Raw genomic sequence first — 23,431 nt, forward strand, 5'->3', positions numbered from 1 at the left:
TAGTGCATTATTTTGGATCCCTGTTATTCTGCAGTAGAGAGAATCCATTAAGTGAAAGACCATCCACAGGCTAGATCTTTCTCATGATGTGATGATAGCCATGATGAACCCAAACCACTTAAACCACAAAAACCTTTAACAATATATGGACATCGAATACCACAACCTCTAAGGCTGTTCTGTTTATTGTATATCATATATTAAATTGGATTGAATTGGATTACATGTTTGGATAATGTCATTTTTATCATGTGATGGAATATAGACTTTATTACCAGTTGAGTAAAATAAGTAATTGTAAGAAGCAGACTTCTGTATTATTTTACCCCTATATTTCACTCATAGTGAAGATAACTCTATATCTTTTGGTTAGCATCAGTGTTATTAGCATGTTGGGTGTGGTTTTGCATGTGTTATGACCGGGCTAGTCCTGCCATGGCGACACAAGCAGTTCTCCTGCTGTGATGTCGACCGTTTTGCTTGAAGGCTGCCAGTTGGTGGCGCAGTCACTACAATAACCTCCTACGGCCCTGTATTCTCACGCACCTCCTCCGGACGTTCCTGTAACCAGCAAACACACAAAAAGAGATTTTAATATTACGCAGGGTTTAGATTATTAGAGATTACAGTAAACCCATATGGCCTTCTTTAATCTGTGGAATACAAAACGTGAAATTTTGAAGAATTTACTGGTCGTTCTTTTCCATGCAATTACAATGAATGGGGGACTGGAGTTTTCAAGCTTAAAAAATTATGCAAAATCACCATAAAAGTATCCATATATGACTTCTTAAGCCTTCAAGTCGTATTATAGCGACTGGGTGTGAAACATAACACACTTAAAATGTATTCCTTTGTGTTCTACAACAGATATGAAGTCATAAAGGTTTGGATTGGGTGAGTGAATTATGGAAGCTTGTTTCCGCCACGGAATAAAAATATAATTGTGACCTTTTTTTTATCTTACAATTCGAGTTTACATCTAAACATCTAAAAAGTCTTTTTTTCTCGCAATTTCAAGTTTATATATCGCGCAATTGTGACTTCTTCTCTCAGAATTGTGAGAACTCGCAATTGTGTGTCATAAAGTCCAAACTTTTTTCTCAGAATTTAACAATTCTGACTTTATAACATACAATTGCTATTTTTTCAGAATTGCGAGATGTAAACTCGCAACTGCAAGAAAAAAAGTCAGAAAGGCTTCGATAGTAAATAATGTCTGAATTTTTTGTTGTGTTTGGTGAACTATCCCTTTAAGGTTAAAGCTTTTACACAAAACAAGAACATGTACAGCCAGGTAACTTACAGTATCTGCAGAATCATACAGTTCATTGCCAAAGCCAGTGCAGCTTATATGAGATTCGTCTGAGGTCTCTATTGAGGCATTGGCATTATGTTTAGTCTTCAGGTAGAACACAAACAAGGCAGTGAGAATCAGTAAGAGCAGAATGACGAATACAACAGAGGCCACAATGGTTCCCGTGTTGTCAGATGATGAGGCTGTAAATACAAAGATTTTCATGTATCACTATATATAAGGTTTTCACACGATCACTTTCCAATTCACACATACTTATAGGTATAATGGTAACAAGAATACATAAAGAATCTGAATGACACTAAGGTAAAAACAAACTTGCTAGATGAAGAACTCTTACTTTGGTCAGTCTTCTGCCCAGCACAGTTCACCCCAACCGTGTACCGTATGTCATCCAGGGCAAGAAAACCCTTCTCTCCTTTAAATCCCTCTAGTACAATCTACCTCCCATTAAATCACACACACAATCATTATAATCAAAGTCAAATTCATGCAGAACCAATAAGAACATTGAATAAAGTAGGGGTTGATCACCTGGTACTCGGTTTCTGAGGTGATATTGACGCTAAAGTAGTTCCAGTTTCCTCCTCCCTCATGCAGCATCAGTAATTCTTGTTTGGATTCTTCAGACAGCCTCCATACTATGAGTTTGCTGTCATCTTCAGAAGAAAACAATATAAATAATCATTATTAAATTATAATTATTATTGTTTTTATCCAATGCAACTTGCAGTGCATTTTACAGGATATGTAATAGCTGGATGCTAGTTTTAAGGAAAAGTTTGGATCAAATAAGCTGTATAATTGCCAGAAAGATTTTTTGATAGATATTTTAGTAGCTATGCTGCCGTTTATGTCTCTTATGCTAACCAAGGCTGCATTATTTGATCCAAAATACAGTAAAAACAGTAATTACAATTTAAAATAACTGTTTATTTTCTATTTAAAATTTCCTCAAGTCTTCAGTGTTACATGATCCTTCAGAAATCATTCTATCCTGATTTTGGTGCTCAAAAAACATTTATTATTTTTATCAATGTTGAAAACAGTTGTGCTGCTTAATATTTTTGTGGAAACTGTGATGCATTTTTTCAGGATTCTTTGATGAATAGAAAGTCAAAGAATAGTATTTATTTGAAATATAAATATTCTGTAACATTAACTATCTTTACTGTCACTTTTGATCAGTTTTATGTGTCCTTGCTAAATAAAAGTATTCATTTTTTTTAGAAAAAAATCATACTGACCCCAAACTTTTGATGTCACTGACACTAATTTACGCTTATCAAAGACTAAATTACTGAGGTAATAAACAACCAAAACTGATCATTTGATGTGGCATACATATGGTTGGCTGATAAACCCATAAGCTCAGGCAGGTTCCTTTGGTTGGTGCCAGGTGAGGGCTCAGCAGCCAGGCATTCCGATTAGCGGTGTCCCGTTGGGAGTTAGGAAGGACCAGGAAGTGTCCTGGAGTTATAAAGGAGACTAAATTACATCCACTTCCTCAAAATAAATGAGGCTGTGACATTGAGTATTCACATTCTCTACTTAGCAACAAACACTTTTTAGTATTAGCGTAAAGCGCATAAATCACCTTCTTCTGTGTACAGTGTGTGGTCATATGCTGGTGTGCTGTAGAACATCTCAGCTTGCGCACTGGTCAGGTCCCAGTCTAACCAGTCTACAGATGCCTTCTGAGTGTTGGACCAACCACAGAAACCTTTCTCGAAATCACAGACGCTATCTGGAATGCACACACAAACACAAATAACCAAACAACAACAACAATTTTTTTTTTATAGATCTTGTAATAATAAACAACAACAAATAAGTTATTAATAAAGTAAAAAAAACATTAATTATAATGAACAATAATATATATTTATTCAATTACATGCATTTATTTATTATTAATAAATAAAAAAATACACCATTGTTAAAATTTTTGGGGCCAGTGAGATATTTTTTAAAGAAATTAACATTTTTATTCAGCAAGAATACATTAAGTTGATCAAAAGTGACCGTAAAGACATTTCTAATGTAACAAAAAAAATAAATAATTCTATTTCAAAGAAATGCTGTTCTTTTAGAACTTTTTTTATTCATCAAATAATCCAACCTTAAATTCTTAAAATCTAATCTTAAATTAGGAAAAAGTTATTTTAAATTGTAATACTATTTCACAACACTACAGTTTCTACTGTATTTTTGACTAAATAAATGCTGCTTTGGTGAGCAAATTAGACTTTACAGCCCTCAAACTTTGAACTGTAGAATATATATTGTCAATATTTTATGCAATATATGACAAGTTATAGATGACAAGAAGGTGCTTGTGAAAGTAAATGGGGTTCATTTTGATTTCATGTTGACTTTGGTTTTAATTCAAACCTGGTGTGGGGCAGCTGTGGGTCGAGTAGGTGATGTCATCAATGGCAATAAAACTCAATAAGCCTCCTTCACCCTTCACCTCAAACTGCAGCTGAATCACAAAGATGCATCAAATCTTTACACACATCCAGACTCACACCCAGACCATTTATTAAGCATAACAAGCTAACGAAATACCTTGGCAGGTCATTTACATTGCTAAACGGGCTAAGGCAGCAGATCACTTACCTGCCAGTCCCCATGCCAGCTGATGTTCCCTTGGCCATGACGCCAGGCATGTCCCTGCCCGACGCTGCTGGAGAATATCTGTATCATGTCTCCATCAGATGGCTTCACATAGACATTCAGCGTGTCTGTGTGTGTATGGTATGGTATTTACTTGAAAATCAATAGGTGTGTACACACAACACAAATATGAGATCATGTTCTCTTACCTGGATTTTCTCCTCCTGTATGGTACCAGAAGTGTACACATTCGGTGTGAGTCAAACCTCTGCGCACAGGTGAGGTCAAGGTGGTCACACTGCCCTGGGGAAGGACATCCACACCGCTGTGGGCCAGCATGTAGAACCCTAGTCACAACATACTATATATCATTAATCCAGCTAAAATAAAATAGAAAACATAGCTAGTAATCTATATCTTAAACAAGGTTAAGCAATATTGTGAGCTGGATCACAAACACTGCTGCTGCAACAGTTTATAGCGAATTAGCTCAGACTTCTCACCAATTTTCTCTCATTTTCAAATTTCCCTTACCCTTTTCTGTTTCCAGGCTGTGGTCGGTCTCAGGTCCAGTTTTGTGTAATGCCCAGCTCTGGTGTATCCACCTGGCTTTTTCAGAACTGGTATAGCCACAAGTCTGACTCTCAAACGAGCACATAGTGGGCAAAGAACATGGTCCCGTCACAAACGCCACATCATCTAACGCCAACTGACCATCAAAACCAGAGCGAGCCGCCTCAAACACCAGCTACATAAGCGAGAAGAATGAATGACAAGAAAATGAAATGAGGATTAAAGGAATTCTTAGAGAAATTTAATACTGAAAATGTTAAACATCCCTTTTCACAGTCATAAAATAGGTAAAAGAACCAGTTTATTCATTAAACATCTTCTAAGCCAATATATGTGGCCATTTACAGAGTCATTATGTGTTTTGCTGGGGCTTTTGCTGACAATTATGCATTAGGCGTGTAAACAACTTTTGTGTGCACCTGGAAAGCAGAGAGCTGAGGAGGCACGGGGCAATGGCCCTCATGCCAGACGTTACCATGGGCACCGCTGCGCATCCACAACAGCTCTTCTGAGCCATCAGCAAATAGCCGCTTTACACTGAGAGTGCCTTGGAAAGAGAGAATGAATGATGAAACAAATTAATTATAATGAAGTTTGAGTCAGTTTCTCAGCACAAGCTGTAGGACCTTCTGGTCACACAATGGCTGAGAAACTCATATTTTATGAAGCTGGGAATAAGGTGTTCAGATCCACCTGTGTTTGGCCCGTAGAGTTTGTAGAAGAAGGACAGACAGTGCTCTGTGTTACTATACTGTCTGATGGAGAGGAGACGTCCAGAAAGACCTTGCAATGAAGTGTCCCACATATTCACCACCAGACTCCTACCTGAGAAAGAGAGAGATAAGTGAAGAAAGATGTTTGTATGATGATGATATAATAACATAATATTCAAATGTAATTTACTCAAAATTAAACAACATTAAAAGTCTCCTGACCAACATGGATAGTGTGGTCCATTCCAGTATGAAGACTCCAGTCATAATTATCCGTTTGGTCCTGGTACCACCCGCACAAATTTACCTCAAAATTACATGATACATCTGTTATAGGGAAAACAATCGATAATGATGCAAAGATGGAACAAAAAAATAACCAAATCATTTAGAGACAATGAAAATGAAGAATGTAAAATAATGTTGATTATTTGTATCCACTCACCACCAGACGGGATATACAGAGGAGAACAGTAAAGAAAGTACACATCCTTCACTGCAATCTGGTTACTTGGGGAGAGCTCCTCAGAACGGGCCATGAACTCGAACTGAGAAAGACAATAGATAGACAGACGGACAAATAGACAAAAACAGAGTGGTAGATGATAAGATATATGACAGAAGAAAGATAGATACAGACAGATACCGGTAGATAGATGATAAATAGATAGATACAGACAGATATACAAATAGATAGATAGATAGATAGATAGATAGATAGATAGATAGATAGATAGATAGATAGATAGATAGATAGATAGATAGATACAGACAGATATATAGATAGATAGATAGATAGATACAGACATATATACAAATAGATAGATAGATAGATAGATAGATAGATAGATAGATAGATAGATAGATAGATAGATAGATACAGACAGACAGATATACAAATAGATAGATAGACAGATAGATAGATAGATAGATAGATAGATAGATAGATAGATAGATAGATAGATAGATACAGACAGATATACAAATAGATAGATAGATAGATAGATATATAGATAGATAGATACAGACACATAGATACAGACAGATATACACATAGATAGATAGATAGATAGATACAGACAGACAGATATATAGATAGATAGATAGATACAGACAGATATATAGATAGATAGATAGATACAGACAGATATATAGATAGATAGATAGATACAGACATATATATAGATAGATGCAGACAGATATATAGATATTCATATATCCAGATATATAGATAGATACAGATAGATAGATAGTCTACCTGAAAGCGATTATCTCTTGCTCCAACGTATACTTCCTCCTTTAGCCAAGTTCCTGCCGTCTCATTGGTCCTTCCAGCAAACTCCCACAGCACAGGATGAGTCCCAAACACACTGTCTACAACATACACTGCCAGATCACCTGCAGAGAGAGGAAGAGAATCGACAGTCTAACATCACGCTAACTAACAGAGGAGAGACAGGTGTATTACAGCTGATGTTGTACCTATGTGTTGGTTACTGCCACTGAGACTGTAGGAGAACTGAAGGGTGCACGCTGGACCTGATGGACCCAGGAGAGGGGTACGAGTTTGAGCTTCACTTAACTGCTGCCCAGGAGCACCAGTCACAAACAGGAACTCTTCTAATGACACATACACAAATTAAATTCAATTATCTAGCATTTTCTTAATTCCATCATGCTAAAAAAAATTGTTTTTACCTTGAATGAAGGTGTCATTATACTCTTCTAGTTCCCAGGCTTGGCTCCCTATACTAGTATCTGTCCAGCCAGAGCTTCCCATCTCATATGAGAAGTCCCCTATGTACAAAACATTAACACAGACCCTCAATGTGTGATTAAGATGTACATGTGTACACTTGTATACACCAAAACTATCAAGCAAATACACTTAACATGCACACATATTTGTATAGGTGGTACTCACCACACTGAGCTTCATCTTCTCCAGCAGGACAGTCCTTGTGAAAGTCACAGATTTTCAGACTGTCCTCTATGCAAGGTTTAGCGGGAGGCTTTGGAAATGCTGGAAAGGGCATTGATTCTGTATAAAAGGCAATGAAACAGAAAGACATTCTGTTGAATTGTTTTATAAATTTACAGACAAATATGTAGGCAAACGCAGAGTTGTGGTGTATAATCGACGTAGACAGGCATAAAATCAGAGAGTACCATTGGATACGATGCACTCAGGGGACAACACAATATCATCAATAGCGATCCCTCCATAAGTATAGTTTCGAATGGCAGCAACAAATAGTATCTGATTGGGAAAAGTTCAATACATTAGACAGCATTTATGACTGCAGTGTGATAAAAAAGCGGAAAACTTCTGAGATTAGAGTGATGATGTCAGAGGAGCAATGAGTTCAAGTACCTGGAACGTGCTATTGACGACAAACTCCACCTCAGCCTTTACCCACAAGTCCCCAAGAGCACCTCCACGTTCCCACACAGGATAAATCTCCGTCCCGGCCACCAACACAGACAGTCCGCCCGACACTCGGCCAAACTGATGTGTGTACATTATCATCTGTAATTATGAACAATGGGTGTAAAGTGTAAGCCCATAGACACCGAGACGTCCCCTAATCCTGCGTATATGGTTACAATCCTGATAGAAACGAGTGCATTAAGTTGAAGTTGTGCCTTTATTGTCATGCTACTGCACCATTTAATAAGCATTTGGGACTATACAAACCCTGCAAGGATGTGTGTCATTGGTTGGTGCCAGGGGAGGGCTTTGAAAAGACGTCCAATCATTCTTCAGGTTTTCCGGCTTGGTTACATATAAGAAATGTCCTGAAGAGTAATTATTTATTGATTATTTTGAGACTTCAATGCACATGTCAGTATTATTTTTAACAAAAAAGAGCAATAAACCCAACTAGGAAAAACTAACTAAAATACATTTTAAAATACATTTTCATAACTCTAAAACTATAGAAAATTAAATAAAAATGGTCACAAATTAAAAGTTCTTGATACACACTACTGTTCAAAAGTTTGGGGTTGGTAAGATTTTTTTATGTTTTTGAAAGAACTCTATTATGCTCTCCAAGGCTGCATTTATTTGATCAAAAATACTGTAAAATATTGTAAAATATATATATATATATATTATTACGATTTAAAATGTATTCCTGTGACGGCAAAACTGAATTTTCAGCATCATTTTGATCCTTCAGAAATCATTCTAATATGCTGATTTGTTGCTCAAGAAACATTTATTATTATCAATTTTGAAACCAGCTGTGCTGCTTAATATTTTGTGTAAACTGATACAGAAATATATTTGACTAGTATAAAGTTCAAAAGAGAAGCATTTATTGGAAACAGAAATATTTTGTAATTGTCTTTACTGTCACATCTGATCAATTTAATTTAACCTTGCAAAATAAAAGTATTAATTTATTTTCGACGGTAGAGTACATGGCATATTATAAAACTTGAAACCATTCCAACCCACCTGCATTAAACATTGAAATGCGACTAGACGATATAGAGAAGAAAATAAATAATAATATATGCACATACCTGTCATCGTATTAGTTGAGTGGTCTCTACCAGGTCCATTTCGAGGCTCAGAAAGTGATATATTCATCTGATTTGTCCTTATCCATTTCAAGGATGATATTGTCCTTATGTCCCATCCACAAAGATCATCCTCAAAGTCACAGCTCATGTTCTGCTCTGTACATAATAAGTACACACCAATATAACAAGCATTATCCGTGATTATGACTCCAGACCAGCAGTGGACGATCTAACACAGGAATCAATGCACTGAAGACTAAATGAATTAACATATCTGAATTTCAATACATTACTGATTTCTCTCACTAGATTCATGGTCTCTCACCACAGTTCTCTTCATCCGTTCCATCACCACAGTCATCCGTGCCGTCACACACTTTAGAGTCCTCCACACATCCCTCCTGCTTACACTTCACAAAACCAGGAATGCATGTTCCACTTTCAGGGGGAACTGAAAGAGAGAGAGAGAATCCAAACATCCTTATCACTGATGGTGTTATCCATCTAAAGCGCGAATGCCCAATTGTAGACTTAAGGCAAGCAGATTTTAAATGCTATTAAAAATAAAATAAAATAAAAAATAAATATCTCTTATGCTCACCCAGGCTGCATTTATTTGATAAAAAATTCAGTGATATAAACAGTAATATGAACAAAAAACAGGTTTGCTGATTAAATTTTTGTGGAATCCGTGATAATCTTTTTTTAGGATTTTCCGATTTATAGACAGTTTTAAGAACGGCATTTATTTGAAATAGAAAACTTTTGTGACATTTTAAATGTCTTTACTGTGGCTTTTGATCAATTTAATGCATCCTTGCAGGATAAAAGTATTAATTCCTTCAAAAATAACTAAACAGCACTGTAGATTTTCCTTTATACATTCTATAAATTTGATAAAATAAATGTATATAATTTGGGGAAAATAAATTGTCACTTTGAAACTGCATTTTATGCATCAGACAAATTTTAAAATGGAAATACTTATTTAGGAATATGGATTTCAACTCTGCGTCATGCCTAAAAATGCCCCTTAGCTGTTCTAAATTCAGTGTAAACTAAGGCTTTGTGGGCCTTATTGCTTTAATAAAATAAAAAATCTGGTTGTTCCAGCTTTTCTTGTGTAAATGTACAAAATAATATGTGAATGACCTTTTTCCATTTGTTCTTACCTGGCAGGGCACAATCTAGAAATTCCATGTGATCGACGGACACATCTCCCTGCTTCCCTTCACTGCGTCTGGAATGAAGCTGGATATGGAAAGGGCCCGGGATACGGCCCAGGTAGATGGTGGCCTCCCTCCAGCCTCGGACGCTGGAGTTCTCTGGCCTCCAAACCACAGCCTCCGTGCCATCAGTTTGCAGCACTGACCCCCACAGAGGGGTGTCACCCAGCCCTGTGTAACCTAAAACACACACACACACACACACACGCACAAACTGAATTCACAAGTGTTGAAGCAACACCTTTAGAGTTAGATGTGTCCCTTTCCTCCAAGTAATCTTCATTTAATACTACTCTACAGGTTAATTAGTCCATATTTAATACTGTTTTGAATATGTGTGTGAACCTGAATCCCAGATGAAGTATCTGAGCCGAAGGCGACAAGTAGGAGACGAATGTTTTATTGTAGGGGACACAAGCACAGCAGTTCTCGGAGCATCTGAAGTCACAGCTGTCACTGCCATGAACCAGCCTGAGAAACACAGAAACATTACATGAAGAGAAACCTCGATAACACTTTACAATAAGATTCAATTTGTTAACATTAGTTAATGTGCAGGTATCATGATGTAACAATGAATACAACTTTTACAGCATTTAATAATCAGACAAGGCCTAGTCATAGACTAAAATGCATGTTTGAACTGTTTTAACTGAAAGCAACTTGCACTGACATATCTTAAAATATGTCAGTGCCATTGTTTTGTCTCAAGATGCACACCAGTAATGTTTTTTTCTAAGGCACGTTTAAAGAAAGCTAAGGCCTAATCCTGGCTTAATCTAAGCCCTGTCTGTGAAACCGGGCCTTTGCTATTTTTTTTTGTCAATTTGTATACATTTATTATATAATTTGTATAAATTAGTATACATTTATTATACAATTTGTAAATGTATTATGAATGAGTATAAATGAATAATGAATAATATTATATTTAGAAATGAACATGCTTTATTAATAAACACTGTAAAAAATGTAAATTAGTTCACAATACCTGATGCTTATACGGTAATTAACTAAAATTGTTACTGCAACATTCTTTTAACAAAACCATTTAAATATCATTTGTAATTCTTGTATAATAATTAAACACAGCAATAGACTAAATTAGATAAATAAAATACTGGTATATGCAAAAAATGAAATATGAAAGTAGTCTCTTATGCTAATGTAAAAATACAATAAAAATCACTTGCATATTTTAATATATTTAAAAATGTAATTTATTCCTGTGATGTTAAAGCTGAATTTTCAGCATCATTACCCCAGTCTTCAGTGTCACATGATCCTTCAGAAATCATTCTAATAAACTAATTTGCTGCTCAAGAAACATTTATTTTTATTATCAATGTTAAAAACATTGTTTTTTTCTTGATTCCTGATTAATAGAAAATCCAAAAGAACAGCATTTAGGATTTGAAACAAATCTTTACATTTTAAAATGTCTTTACTGTCATATTTGATCAATTTAATGCATCTTTGCTGGATAAAATATATAAAAAAATTAATAAAACCTTTCTGATCCCAAACTTTTGAACAGTGGTGTAGATTTTCCTCCTTCTAAATTTTAATCAACAATATTAATTTAGAAAAACAAAATGTAATTTTGAAACTGCATTATATGCATTAGAAAATGAAATCAATCATTCCAAAAAATGCATTTAAATTTTTAAAAACAATGAGCTGAATTGAAATCGCATAGACCTTATTCACAGCAGCGCCATCTTTGATTTTTTAACTGTAATGAAAGCGAGGAGAAATTTCAGTAGACAAAAAAATCCCGACAATATGAGCTGTGTAAAATTATAAGTGATCTAGCTATATACAGCGGATGCCATTAAAAAAAAACAAAAAACAAAAAAAACAGTAGTTCTTTTATCCCCATAGACAGTCTATCCCTCACAGCCTCGTTTTCATAGGGCGCTGCTCTGAATAAGGTCTTCAGTTTGATTTAATTTTTAATGAACACAAGTCAGTTTATCACTGGATTTGGAAAGGCTTTATAAAAATAACGGAAGGGTAACCTGTGGAAGTGCCAGTGGTGTAGTCGGAGGACGGCCCACTGTCAGGGAGAGTGTTTCCTCTCTGCTGTCTCTGCCACATGTACACACCTTCTTCTGACTTTTCAGTCCATCCACACTTCCCCTCGTGCTCAAAATCACACACAAACTCTCGTCCTCGATAACCTGGTATTCAACCAATAAATAAGAACATGAATATCAAGAAACGAATGACATATAAATACATTGACTGGATTCCAGGTCTGAATAAACAGAAGTTCAGTATCTTACCACAGTCTTGCTCATCACTACAGTCTTTACAGTCACAAACAAAATCACATCTGTCTTCTGGGGAGCCGCTGCAGTCTTCTCGATCCAGTGCGACAGCTGCCGAATATGAGTAATCATGGAGACACATAAATGGCCTTTCGCAGTTGTGTTTACAGAATCCAAAACATGGACATCACAGTGCTATTACTGTACACTGTAAACCCTAACGCTCAATTTAATTAATTGGTTTGAGTAGGACAAACTTAAATTAAACAAATTAGTTCAGTCAAATTAACTTTTATGAGTATTTAGCACTTTCTTTTTCTTTCAAGTTCACAGAACTGATATATTTTAAGTAAACTGAACTGTTTCATTGTTTTGAGTTGAAATTATTTATTTTAATTTAGACAAACTTAAGTTTAACTGAAACGGCTTGGATGTCTATTTCCCAGCATGCTTTGCCGATGGCACTCGAAAGGGAGAGTAAATGCTAAAATTAAGTGTAATATAATGTTTTTTTGTAAGATTAATGTTAAGTGTGAGATTTAGTAGTGATTAATGTTTTGTTATGCTAATTTAGAAGAATTTCTGTTAATGTTGGCTTTAGGATAGTTACCATCATGGTGACAAGTGGTGCATGCAGCTTGATTTGAGAGCAAATAATCCCTTATTATTGTTGCGCTCATACAGCAGGTGCTTCTGTGTAACATACTATTGCTAATATGTTAGCAAATCAGTATGTTAGCAGATTAGCTTTTTAAAGCTTTTTAAAGCTAAAGTTTATTCTAATAAAAGTGTTCACATTGAGATTACATGAAAGTTTTAAGTTAATTGTATGAATTACTCATACATTTTAATTGTTCTTAACTTGAAATGTTTAAGTACAAAATAAAAATCTGCTAGTTCTGCTTACTTAAACTTTGAATTTCAGAACTTAAAAAATTTTAGGCAATTGATTGCCTTAAATGTTTTGAGTTCTGCTAACTTATTCGGGTTTACAGTGTACTTCATAGATTTAAGTTATATTAACTGAATGAAATTAATACTATTAACTTTATTTACCCAAGTTATCTTAACAATAAGTTATTGAGTTACTTGGACACAAATCAAATATTTTTTATGCTTAAATTGTTTGAGTTAATAAACTTCAATCGGTTTTCTCAAACGGTTTGAGTTGAACTAACTCATCAGGTTTTACAGTGTACGATTAGAGACATTATGAAAGCTTTTAGCTATTATACATGTAATTCAAATTAAACACTTTATCATATGATTTAGTTTTGCAATTACAAAACGAAACAACTCTACTTCATAGTTTTAAATAAATTAAAAATGAGATTTAAATGATTGAATATAAAGAGGCAAATCTTAGGAAAGAGCTTTTGCTGGAAGTTTATTACTGCAGTGCACTGATAAAGAAAAAGCTATTAAAGTGCAGAAATCATATATTAGCCTAATGTTCAAAAGTTTGAGGCAGGTTTTAGGGTAGCCTGTGATTTTTTAAATGTTTAATTTAATAAAAACAGTAATATTGTGAAATATGATTACAATTTTATATTAGTTTTCTATTTGAAAATGTAATTTATTCCTGTGATGGCACAGCTGAATTTTCAGCATCATCACTCTAGTCTTCAGTGTCACATGATCCTTCAGAAATCATTTTAATATACTGATTTGCTGATTAGTCTGAGTTTTGGCTTCATGTGGGTCAAGAAATAAAAACCACATGAATTTATTAATCTTCAAGTCGTCACAAAGGTCTGTCTATTTAGTAATCACACACAGTACGCAGTCAAAGGTCTCTGATACACAAGTGTCAGATATGAGGCTGCATTCCTGTATACAAGGACAACGTTTCTTATACAATGTAGAAAAGCAGTGTGGTAAGATGCCAGACATTATATTCTGTAAAATTTTAAGTACAATCAACTTGGATGTTAGTTTCAACTTAAATTACATTAACTTAAAACATGAGTTGAATCTTGTACAACTTATTTTGATGAGTTAAAGCAGTGTAAAAACAAGTTGTCATAACTTATTGATCATAATTTTTGACAGCAAGCATAAAGTCATGCTTCTGCAGCTATGACGAGTTTAGAAGAAAACAGACTTAATTACATTTATTTACAGTACTAAAGGTTTTATATTGATTGATTTAACTTAATGGAGCTTATTTATAGAAATATTAATAATACCATTAGAAAATTGGACATCAAAATGTACAATCGAAAGCACTAAAAATATAAATAAATTGAAACAAGAAATAAAAACACACTAACGTTCAGTAGTACACATATGTACCAAAATGGCAATCAATGCTTGAAGCAATCAACCAAAAAAACATTTACAACAATGAAAAGAACAAAAACACCAGATCTCACCCATCTGACAGACTTTCAGCATGAGACACAAAAGGAGAATCCAGTGACATGTAGCCATCTTTGCTTTTGACACCAGAAGTCAGAATAAGAGCTGTTCTTCAGCACACAGTGAACAAAAGCACTGCGCTGCTTCCACATATGAAGTTCTGAACTTCACCTGTGTCCCTCCCTCCTGATTCCACAGAGATAATACCTGGACTTTACTTTTTAACCCTCAGACGAGTGCCAGATCCTTCTTTTAAAGCTGCTCAGCTCTTCTGAAAATATGCAACACACCACAGACAGCTCAGTATATTTTGGCCTCAACACCAGATACTTTACCTAACAATGTTACTATTTAGCCAAAATGCACATTCTGGTCTTACTAACAGTAGCAAATTGTAAACCATTTCTAGGGTCCATCCTGTAAGTAAACCTTGACAGATAAGCAAAGAAACAAGACATAAAATAAATGCAATAAAAGAGGCAGCAGATTCAGAACTAGAGGCAAAAATAAATGAATTTATTCAATGTTGTTGTGCAATCCACTTCTGTTCATTTGCACTAAACAATTAATTTAAATGGAACTGATACAAGAAGATTTTGATTCATAATCATCAGGCCTGAAATTAAATAAAAAAAGAAAGTGCTGACTTGATACTGTTTTTTTTTTTTAATGATGTAAATTCAGAATGTTAAACATTCTCAGGATGTCATTATATCATAATATTCCTAGTCAAGAAAGTCATTGCATATCCTAATGGCATCTTCTAATAAAATTGCTGACAAAACGGATGTGAAGTGGATCATCAAGTTTATCAGGCAAGGTTTACAACCTCTGGATCAGGTTTGAGGGTCCATTTCGCTTTAGAAATCATTAAGATTCATTTAATGTTGTAGTTAAGGACAGTAATTTCCCATACTAATTGGTTGTATCTCAACATTTTTCCAACTTAAATACATGACAAAAAAAGCAGTAGTGGGAATTTCTAAGAGCACTTTATTATCGTTTCAGGATGTCACTACTGGACTATATAACTTTTTATGGTTTGGATGAAGTACTTAACCTTTCCCTCTAACCTGTTCTGGATTTCATCATTTCCTATATTTGCCATTATAAAGACCAATGACCATAAACATAAGTGCATTCTTCTCTCTCTGTTGCCATGTGTTATTCTACACAAGAAGTTAAAAACCAATCAAAAATAATGGAGTAAGCGTTTTATCCACACACCCATCCAATTCAGAAATATTCTAGAGAGTTCTGTTCTTTCTCAGCCTTGGAACATCAGCAGTTCTGGAATATTGAGTCCTCCTACTGAGCTGTCATAGATGCCATGTGACCCACTCAATACCCTTCATCTGCCCAGGTCACCTCATAGTCTGGGTAATGGGTTTTTATCTTCTCTGTGGAAACAGAATGGTTCGCTTTCCCAAATCCCTGGAACAAAAAAAAAAAAAAAAGAGGAAGAACTGATTATTGGATCATTTCCTTTAAGGCGTATAACATTAAACACTGGAATATCATGCATACCATGGAATAACCGTAGACGTGGATCTTCTTCGCGTCTTTGTCGTGTTTGATTCTTCCACCTCCGAGACACTCGCAATCCAATCCTCCACTTTTCTCCAGTTCTCCAGCCACACGGTCATAGATATCAGCTTAAGGAGATACAACCTTATGAAGGTTTTGTAGCAAGACACAAATAAACTTTTGTCCTCCTATCAAATGTGCAGTGAAAGTTCCCAAAAACTGTAACATGTCTAAAATGATACGGTAATGAACTATTTTGTATTTATAGTAACTCAAGTGCTTCATTGTATTAGCTAATATATATATATATATATATATATATATATATATATATATATATATATATATATATATATTTACTTAGAACTTAAGTAAAATGGCAGCCAGAGAAGTTGTAAACCTATATACAGAGGAAAAATAGTTAAATACATGTGAGACAGAAAAGGCCAAATCACAACCTTTGTATGCAAATAAACGTAAAAAGGAGTTAAATTAAATTTTATGCAAAGTTTTTAATCAGTTCACTAAAAATATTCTTTGATTGGACATTTCTGCAAGTGAACTAGAACAATTAGAAAATTCGTTCAAAACACTGATTCGTTTAGTTTAAGAAACATCACTATTCTATTCTAAAACAGCAGCAATGTAAGTCAATAGCACATATTATTTTACTCAAAATTTAATCTTAAATTTCTTTAAAAAAAGAGGCATAAGGCTCACTAAGACTAAGCGATTCGATATTCCCACTAAACTTAAAAAGCCAAAATAATTGTCATTGTCAGCTGTTATTCAGCCTTAATACTATTTTAAAATGTATTTTCTGACATATCCAAAACCTATTGCACGTGTTGTTATTAAATGTGCACACTCTTCCACCTGTCTCTCCTGTCATTCATTCATTCAAACATATGAATGTATCCTTACCATGATACTCGGCCCATGCGTATCCTCTCACAATATCAACATATGAATCATCATCTTTGCTGTGAACCCGTATGAGGACGTATTTGAAGACGCCATTGGGATCTAAATCAGCCTCTGGGATTTTAGCGAGACGTTCGGCGGACATTATTGCAAAAGCGGCACTGAAAAACCCTAACACGACAGTTAATTTTAAAACTACAGCAACAAAAAAGCGTTTCATTTACCACTGTTGTGTTTTTGGTGAACTTGAATGAACGTATTCATATTAGCGACACCTACCGGGTTGGAGAAAAAATACAAAAATGAACACAGAGGCTTCCCTGCCTTTAAAGTTACCTTTGGTGTTTTTAATGCAAAAAACGAAGTAGAATTTCTGTACAATATTTTGATTATAGTTAAGTTTTATTTACACATATGTAGATTTACTCCGACTTTTGCAGCATTTCAAAATTATTTCAATCCTTAAAGGTACAATATGTAATTTTTTTGCTTTAAAGCAACTTAAGAAAAGGAGTGCTTTTAAACTATAAATTACTTGTACTCTACATTGATTAAACCCCTTAAGTTTAATTAAATTTGTTATAATTTGCTTTTATTCATTTTGGTATTCATTATTTGTTGGTATTTTTATATATATATATATATATATATATATATACATGTATTATTTATTGTTGTCTTTCAACGTATACTGTTTGTATTTATTTTGGATGTTCTTAATAACAATGATAATGCCTGCTTTTTATGTAGAGAGAAAGAAAACTATAGTGGTGAACTATAAAAAACTAAAAAATCATAGAAACCATAGAAATTAACATTAGTTACCGTCCCTACATTAAAACTGTGGTAACATAGTATTAGCCACCACTGCGTTAAAAAAACTATATACATGAAATGAAAAACAAGCCCATCAAATAAAATGAAGTTTTCAAATTATTTACAACACGTGCTTATTTGTACAAATGTTTATTTCTTCAGACTGGGGAAAGCACTACCAAAGTTGATGCACAAACATTTTTATACACAGAATAGATTTTGAAAAGCACATAGAAGAACAGAGAATCTGCAAATAAGTGTGTCTACTCTAGACAAAAGTGCACTCCAAGCACCTCTCTGGAGCTCTTCAGGAGCTCTGTGGCTGAGTCAAACTCCAGCGGTATCGTCTTCCTTTCAGCCTTGAGTTCTCGCTCCATTAGCTGCCATACAAAATGTGGAGGGTGTAGTGATTAGTTGAGCAATTATACACTTACAACACAGGGCAAACATCACCATCAATATCCACAAATCATGTTCTAGTAGTTTATGGATAAAATGTTGCCAATTACCTCAAAAGTAGAGAGCTCTAGCAGCACACTGATGTCATCCTCTTGTTCAGAAAGAGGCTCATTGATCATCATGGCGGCCTTGGCCACATCTGGATGGTAATGCTTCTGTAATGTCTAAAAAAAAGATTTACCTTTTTTAACGGATTACTTTTTAGATATTCAAAGGTTAATTGAGTTTGTGGATGGTGAGCCTGTCAATGTCAATAAAAAAGGACAGCTCCAAACAAGTAGCAATATGAAGTCTTGGATGTGGTCTTACCTTGATCTCCCACAGGCTGCTCTCCAGAGCATGACACTGAGTCGGATCTTTCTCTTCCATCACATATGGGTCATCGCAAGGCTCTGATTAAAATCATAGACAAGAACAATTATTTATAATACAGAAAAATGACAATTGTTCCTGTATACCACCTTTTAAATTTTGGTTAAAATGAAGAGGATTGGTTAAATAAACAAATAAAAATAAATAATTAAATGTATAAATATATTTATATAATAAAAAAATAAAAAAAGAACTAATATACTAATATGAATAAATAAATAAAAACTATAAATACAATTCATATTTATTTTTAATAAACTTTTTTAATAAATATTTATATTTATAAAAACAATGTAATAAAACAAAAACAAAATAAATACACAAAATTAACAAAATAATGTACACAAGTATATATATTGTTTATATTGTATATTTTGTATGTTATACTATATATGTATGTATATATTTTATACAAATAAATGTTTATAAAATACTTTTATAATTGAAATAAACAAAAATTCAATTGAATATGTAAACAACAAACAACATACAAATAAAAATCTACATAAATAAAAATAAATATACACAGTATAAAATTAAATAAAGTAAATATACAGTAAATAATACAAAAATCATAAAGAAATTATATATTTTATATATATATGTAAATAAATAAATAAATAAATAAATAAATAAATATATATATATATATATATAAATATATATATTAATTAAATGTTTTGTATTGTTTCATATTTATATATATATATATCTGTACTGTGTTGTCTCTACGGACCTCTGTGTCTTGAATAAAGTTGATATATATATATATATATGAATAAAATAAATATGAAATAAATATGTATGTTTATTTATAGCCAAATAGTAACTAATGTTAAATAAATAAATATTTTGAATAAAAATTCATAATTGGAAGATTCTATCAGTGAGATACCTTCTGCAGCACTGGGTTTGTGGATGAGAACTTTGCATGAGGGGTGCCGGCGAATGAGATTACAGATGAAAGGCAGAAGTATGAGGAGACCTGTAGGTGGCGCTGTGAGAGACAGACGAGCGAGACGCTTCACAAACGCTGCCACCAGGTAGACTGGCAGATGTCTGTCAGAGAGGTCAGAACATACGGGTTACAACTGTATTCAAGATCAAAACATGACACTGATAAACTGCTTATATCGATCACTAATCAAAATAAAAGTATTAGGATTAAACTTACGTTGAAGACAGGAAAATGTTTGCCAGGTGGAAAAAACGTGCTCTGTACTTGACATGAAAGATAGAGGGATCCAGCAGATTGTACAGCTTTTTATAAAAATCTGGGTAATCCCTACACAACAAAAACAGATATGGCTTTTTAAAAAAATATGAAGGTGTGGATATAGATCAGAAAACTGCCTTTTGAAATGGTTTAATACTTACAAATTATGTTCATGGATGAGGACAAACAAGCCATTCAGAGCCAACAAACTGATCGCTCCACCTGAGTCAAACACAGACAGATTAGTTTATTACAAAAACAGATACATGTGATAAAAAGCAATTAATTACAATCAATTAAGAATATGCATATATATTCAAAATAGTCCAATAATTATTCACTTTTCAGCTACGAGTTATTGGGCCTGTTACACTACAACCAATGCGAACAAAAACAAACAAAACAATTAACACTAAAGGAAGGAATAAAAACATACTGACCATCAAGAAGAAATCAAACATGTTTTAATGAATGAAAATGGATGTAAATGCCATCACAGCACAACTAAAGTGAAGTAAAGCATTGATCCCCTGGTGAACCCTGAACTCACCAATCTCATAGGCGGCGCTCAGGAAGTCAATCATCATTGTGGGATCACCCATCTGTGGCAGTATAGATTCATGAAGGATGACCAGGATCTTCTTGTACATGCTGCTAGGTAACTATGGGAACCCACAACACAGTCAAAAAACTCAGGAAAGGTCTTTATACACATGGAGTATGTAATGAGAATCTATAGAAATAGGGTTGTTTTACCTTGTACTTGAGAAACACCAACCACATTTGCTCAAAAGCTCGTTTATGCTCCTGTAGGAAAAATAAAGATATTTATGATGCCAGAAGGAACTTTGGAAAGAATAAATATACATGCAGAAATGTTTAATGACATAATGAGTTTGTTTACCTTTAATCTGGCTGCTTTCCAGTCCTCATGTTTTTCTTATAAAATCATAGAAAATGTTTATTTATAAGGGACACCATTTTTTGTAGGTACAATACAGTGTACATTGGTGGTCAAAAGATTGGAATAATTCATATTTTTAATGTTTTTGAAAGAAGTCTCTTATGCTCACCAAGTCTAAATTTATTTGATTAAAAAATACAGCTCTATTTTAATATATTTTAATGTGTAATTTATTCCTGTGAAGACAAAGCTGAATTTTCAGTATCATTACTCCAGTCTTCAGTGTCACATGATCCTTCAGAAATCATTCTAATATGCTGATTTGCTGCTCATTCATTAACAGTTATTATTGCCAATCAATTATTAATAATGGTTCTTATTATCAATGTTGAAAACAGTTCTCTGCTTAATATTTTTGTGGAAACTGTGATACATTTTTTTCAGGATTCTTTGATGAATAGAAAGTTCAAATAAACAGACTGTCACTTGAATCAATGAATGTGTCCTTGCTGAATAAAAGTATTTATTATTATTATTTAAAAAAAAGATTGTACCCCAAACTTATAAATGGTAGTCTATTCCACAAAAATATGAATCAGTTCAACTGTTTTCACAATTGACAATAAAAGGAAATGTTTCTTGATCAACAAATCAGCATATTAGAATGACATCACAGGAATAAATCTTATTTTAAAATTAAGTTATTTTAAATTGTAATAATATTTCACAATATTCCTATTTTAACTGTAAGAAATTCATCCTCGGTGAGAATGAGACTTCTTACAAAAACGTAAAAAATCTTAATTGTTCCAAACACTTTCACCAGTGTAAACAAAAGCAACTTACTCTCTTGTTTGACAAGGAAATTAGTCATTTCTGATGCTTGGCTGGGTATGTTGATGGTTGAGAGGAGTGTGAACACATTATTCTGATATACAGGAATCACATCCTAAAAAACAGATATAATTATAAAATAAGCCTGTTTAACTGATGAACAAATAAATACACAAACATTATAGAAATAAAAATGTTATCTAAACCACACTCACCCTTTTGTTTCTGCCCATAACTCTGGTTATGTTGTCTCGTACTGAACTCATGACGTAGTAGCGCACGTCATCCTTCTCCATAAACTCTTGAAACCTGGAGATGAGCAGTGACATGTCCTCTTTCTCCGAGAGAAGATGCTTCACCAGGGCCTGTGAACATGAGAGCGAGACACTTTATGCCCATATGGAGTCAGTGAGCAACACACATCAATATCAGTTGTTGTTATAAATTAAACTGACCAGTATGAGCTCCCTGGGAAAGTTGTAGTGTTCACACCAGTCCAAATTCTGGAGAGGGCGTTTGCCTTCCGCTGCAACAAACTTCATCAGGGCACAGAGGGACGTCTCCTGAAAATATGAAAATAATGGAAATCAATATCACACTGTTACAGTGTTGCTATAGTTAACTAAAACCATTAAAAATTGTTTACGGTAAATTCAATTTAGCTTAAATAATATAAAAATGACAAACTTGAACAGAATACAGAAAGTTAAAGTACTAAAATAAAAAAATAAAGCTATATAGAAACAATAATAACAACAACAAAAGAAAATAACACTAAAACAAAATAAACTTAAAGCTAATTTAAAATAATACTAAAATAACACTAGTGTGTTAGTTATTGCATATCTCATAGACATTTGTATTACACATTTGTTTCTAATCCAATTTACTGTATGTGCACATGAAAACTTGATTAAAAGACCAAGTTTATAAAAACTAAATCATCATGCAACTTGAATGAACTCACTCACCTTCACTTGGAAAACTTCATGGCCTATATTTTCCAGAAGAAGTTCCACACAACTGTTGTAACGGTGTCTCATAAATATATGGTACTTCTCTTGAGCACTGAGATCACCTGGAAAGAGACCCAACCAAGTACACACCACACACACAGGATTTCCTCTTGGTAAATTACATAGAAATACACTGGATAGTCAGATGTCCGTTAACTTTGCCCCTGTGAGGTAAATCACGAATACAGTAACGTTAGTTTACCATGCATGAGGTCCTCTTCTTTCGGCAGCTCACCAACATAGAGATCTCCTCTGTCTAACAACTCACAGAAAATCTTACTGCAAGCATTAGTGGCGAAAATGATTTCCTTTTCCTTTTCGGACTGCAAGTAGGAAAAAAATGGGTGTTTATTGATTAACACAATTAATTTATAGAATTGAACATAACGTCGAATTCAAGAGACTCCACTATGAAATAAGAATAACATACCTGTAAATATTCAATGACGTCGAATATGTCGTTAGCATGTTTCCTGTTTTGAATTATACGATCTGTTTTAGTATTTATATCTTTCTTATATGAAACCTGTCTGCTTTCTTCGTTCACGTTGCTGTCCCTGGACGGCGCCATGATTGTTGCTCTAGTAAGTGTTGTCGTGTTCCTGTCAAAGGGTGAGGTCGCCCCTAGTGGTCAGCTGGTGTTACCATGAAAAAGGAATAAACTGGTACAACAGCGATTATTTACGAACGTCCAATTCCAAATAATTATTAATTCATTTTAACTTTTCACTCACTCAGTTTAAACG

General features: G+C 34.0%; 3 protein-coding genes across 3 annotated transcripts; all 3 read right to left on the reverse strand.

The window, feature by feature from the left end:
* Positions 1-522: 522 nt before the first annotated feature.
* mamdc4 (MAM domain containing 4) lies at positions 523-14,689 on the reverse strand (the record flags this gene model as incomplete). The annotated part of the gene is made up of 28 exons (XM_081391437.1): positions 523-561; positions 1,307-1,500; positions 1,659-1,758; positions 1,853-1,977; positions 2,663-2,788; positions 2,916-3,065; positions 3,713-3,803; positions 3,941-4,065; positions 4,147-4,284; positions 4,472-4,685; positions 4,930-5,057; positions 5,204-5,335; positions 5,446-5,550; positions 5,669-5,771; positions 6,482-6,621; positions 6,706-6,843; positions 6,922-7,020; positions 7,148-7,264; positions 7,393-7,483; positions 7,598-7,753; positions 7,922-8,022; positions 8,758-8,913; positions 9,083-9,208; positions 9,930-10,163; positions 10,329-10,454; positions 12,005-12,166; positions 12,272-12,367; positions 14,632-14,689. 28 exons carry the CDS (start codon positions 14,687-14,689, stop codon positions 523-525), a joined length of 3,570 nt encoding a protein of 1,189 aa, XP_081247563.1.
* On the reverse strand, positions 13,622-17,320 carry phpt1 (phosphohistidine phosphatase 1). The gene is made up of 3 exons (XM_081391924.1): positions 17,069-17,320; positions 16,145-16,272; positions 13,622-16,051 (listed from the first exon to the last, which is right to left on the reverse strand). Exons 1-3 carry the CDS (start codon positions 17,286-17,288, stop codon positions 15,959-15,961), a joined length of 441 nt encoding a protein of 146 aa, XP_081248050.1. The 5' UTR covers positions 17,289-17,320; the 3' UTR covers positions 13,622-15,958.
* Positions 17,321-17,984: 664 nt separating this feature from the next.
* noc4l (nucleolar complex associated 4 homolog) lies at positions 17,985-23,347 on the reverse strand. Its single transcript, XM_081390439.1, has 15 exons — positions 23,116-23,347; positions 22,888-23,008; positions 22,641-22,747; positions 22,125-22,232; positions 21,885-22,034; positions 21,682-21,784; positions 20,836-20,870; positions 20,688-20,738; positions 20,482-20,593; positions 20,093-20,153; positions 19,890-20,000; positions 19,611-19,774; positions 18,653-18,735; positions 18,394-18,507; positions 17,985-18,264 (listed from the first exon to the last, which is right to left on the reverse strand). Exons 1-15 carry the CDS (start codon positions 23,254-23,256, stop codon positions 18,148-18,150), a joined length of 1,578 nt encoding a protein of 525 aa, XP_081246565.1. The 5' UTR covers positions 23,257-23,347; the 3' UTR covers positions 17,985-18,147.
* Between the last annotated feature and the right edge of the window lie 84 nt (positions 23,348-23,431).

This window comes from Scardinius erythrophthalmus, assembly GCF_964197995.2.
Source record: "Scardinius erythrophthalmus genome assembly, chromosome: 17".
NCBI lineage: Eukaryota > Metazoa > Chordata > Actinopteri > Cypriniformes > Leuciscidae > Scardinius > Scardinius erythrophthalmus.

What these genes read in the sequence shown, in the direction of transcription:
- noc4l (XM_081390439.1), bottom strand. Translation starts at nt 23,256, where the DNA reads ATGGCGCCGTCCAGGGACAGCAACGTGAACGAAGAAAGCAGACAGGTT. An exon ending in CTCATCCATGAACATAATTT is followed by an intron (nt 20,001 to 20,092) that starts GTAAGTATTAAA and finishes TTTGTTGTGTAG; the next exon opens with GGATTACCCAGATTTTTATA. An exon ending in GCAGCCTGTGGGAGATCAAG is followed by an intron (nt 18,508 to 18,652) that starts GTAAGACCACAT and finishes TCTTTTTTTTAG; the next exon opens with ACATTACAGAAGCATTACCA.
- phpt1 (XM_081391924.1), bottom strand. Translation starts at nt 17,288, where the DNA reads ATGAAACGCTTTTTTGTTGCTGTAGTTTTAAAATTAACTGTCGTGTTA. An exon ending in CGCATGGGCCGAGTATCATG is followed by an intron (nt 16,273 to 17,068) that starts GTAAGGATACAT and finishes TATCTCCTTAAG; the next exon opens with CTGATATCTATGACCGTGTG. An exon ending in ACGTCTACGGTTATTCCATG is followed by an intron (nt 16,052 to 16,144) that starts GTATGCATGATA and finishes TTTTTGTTCCAG; the next exon opens with GGATTTGGGAAAGCGAACCA.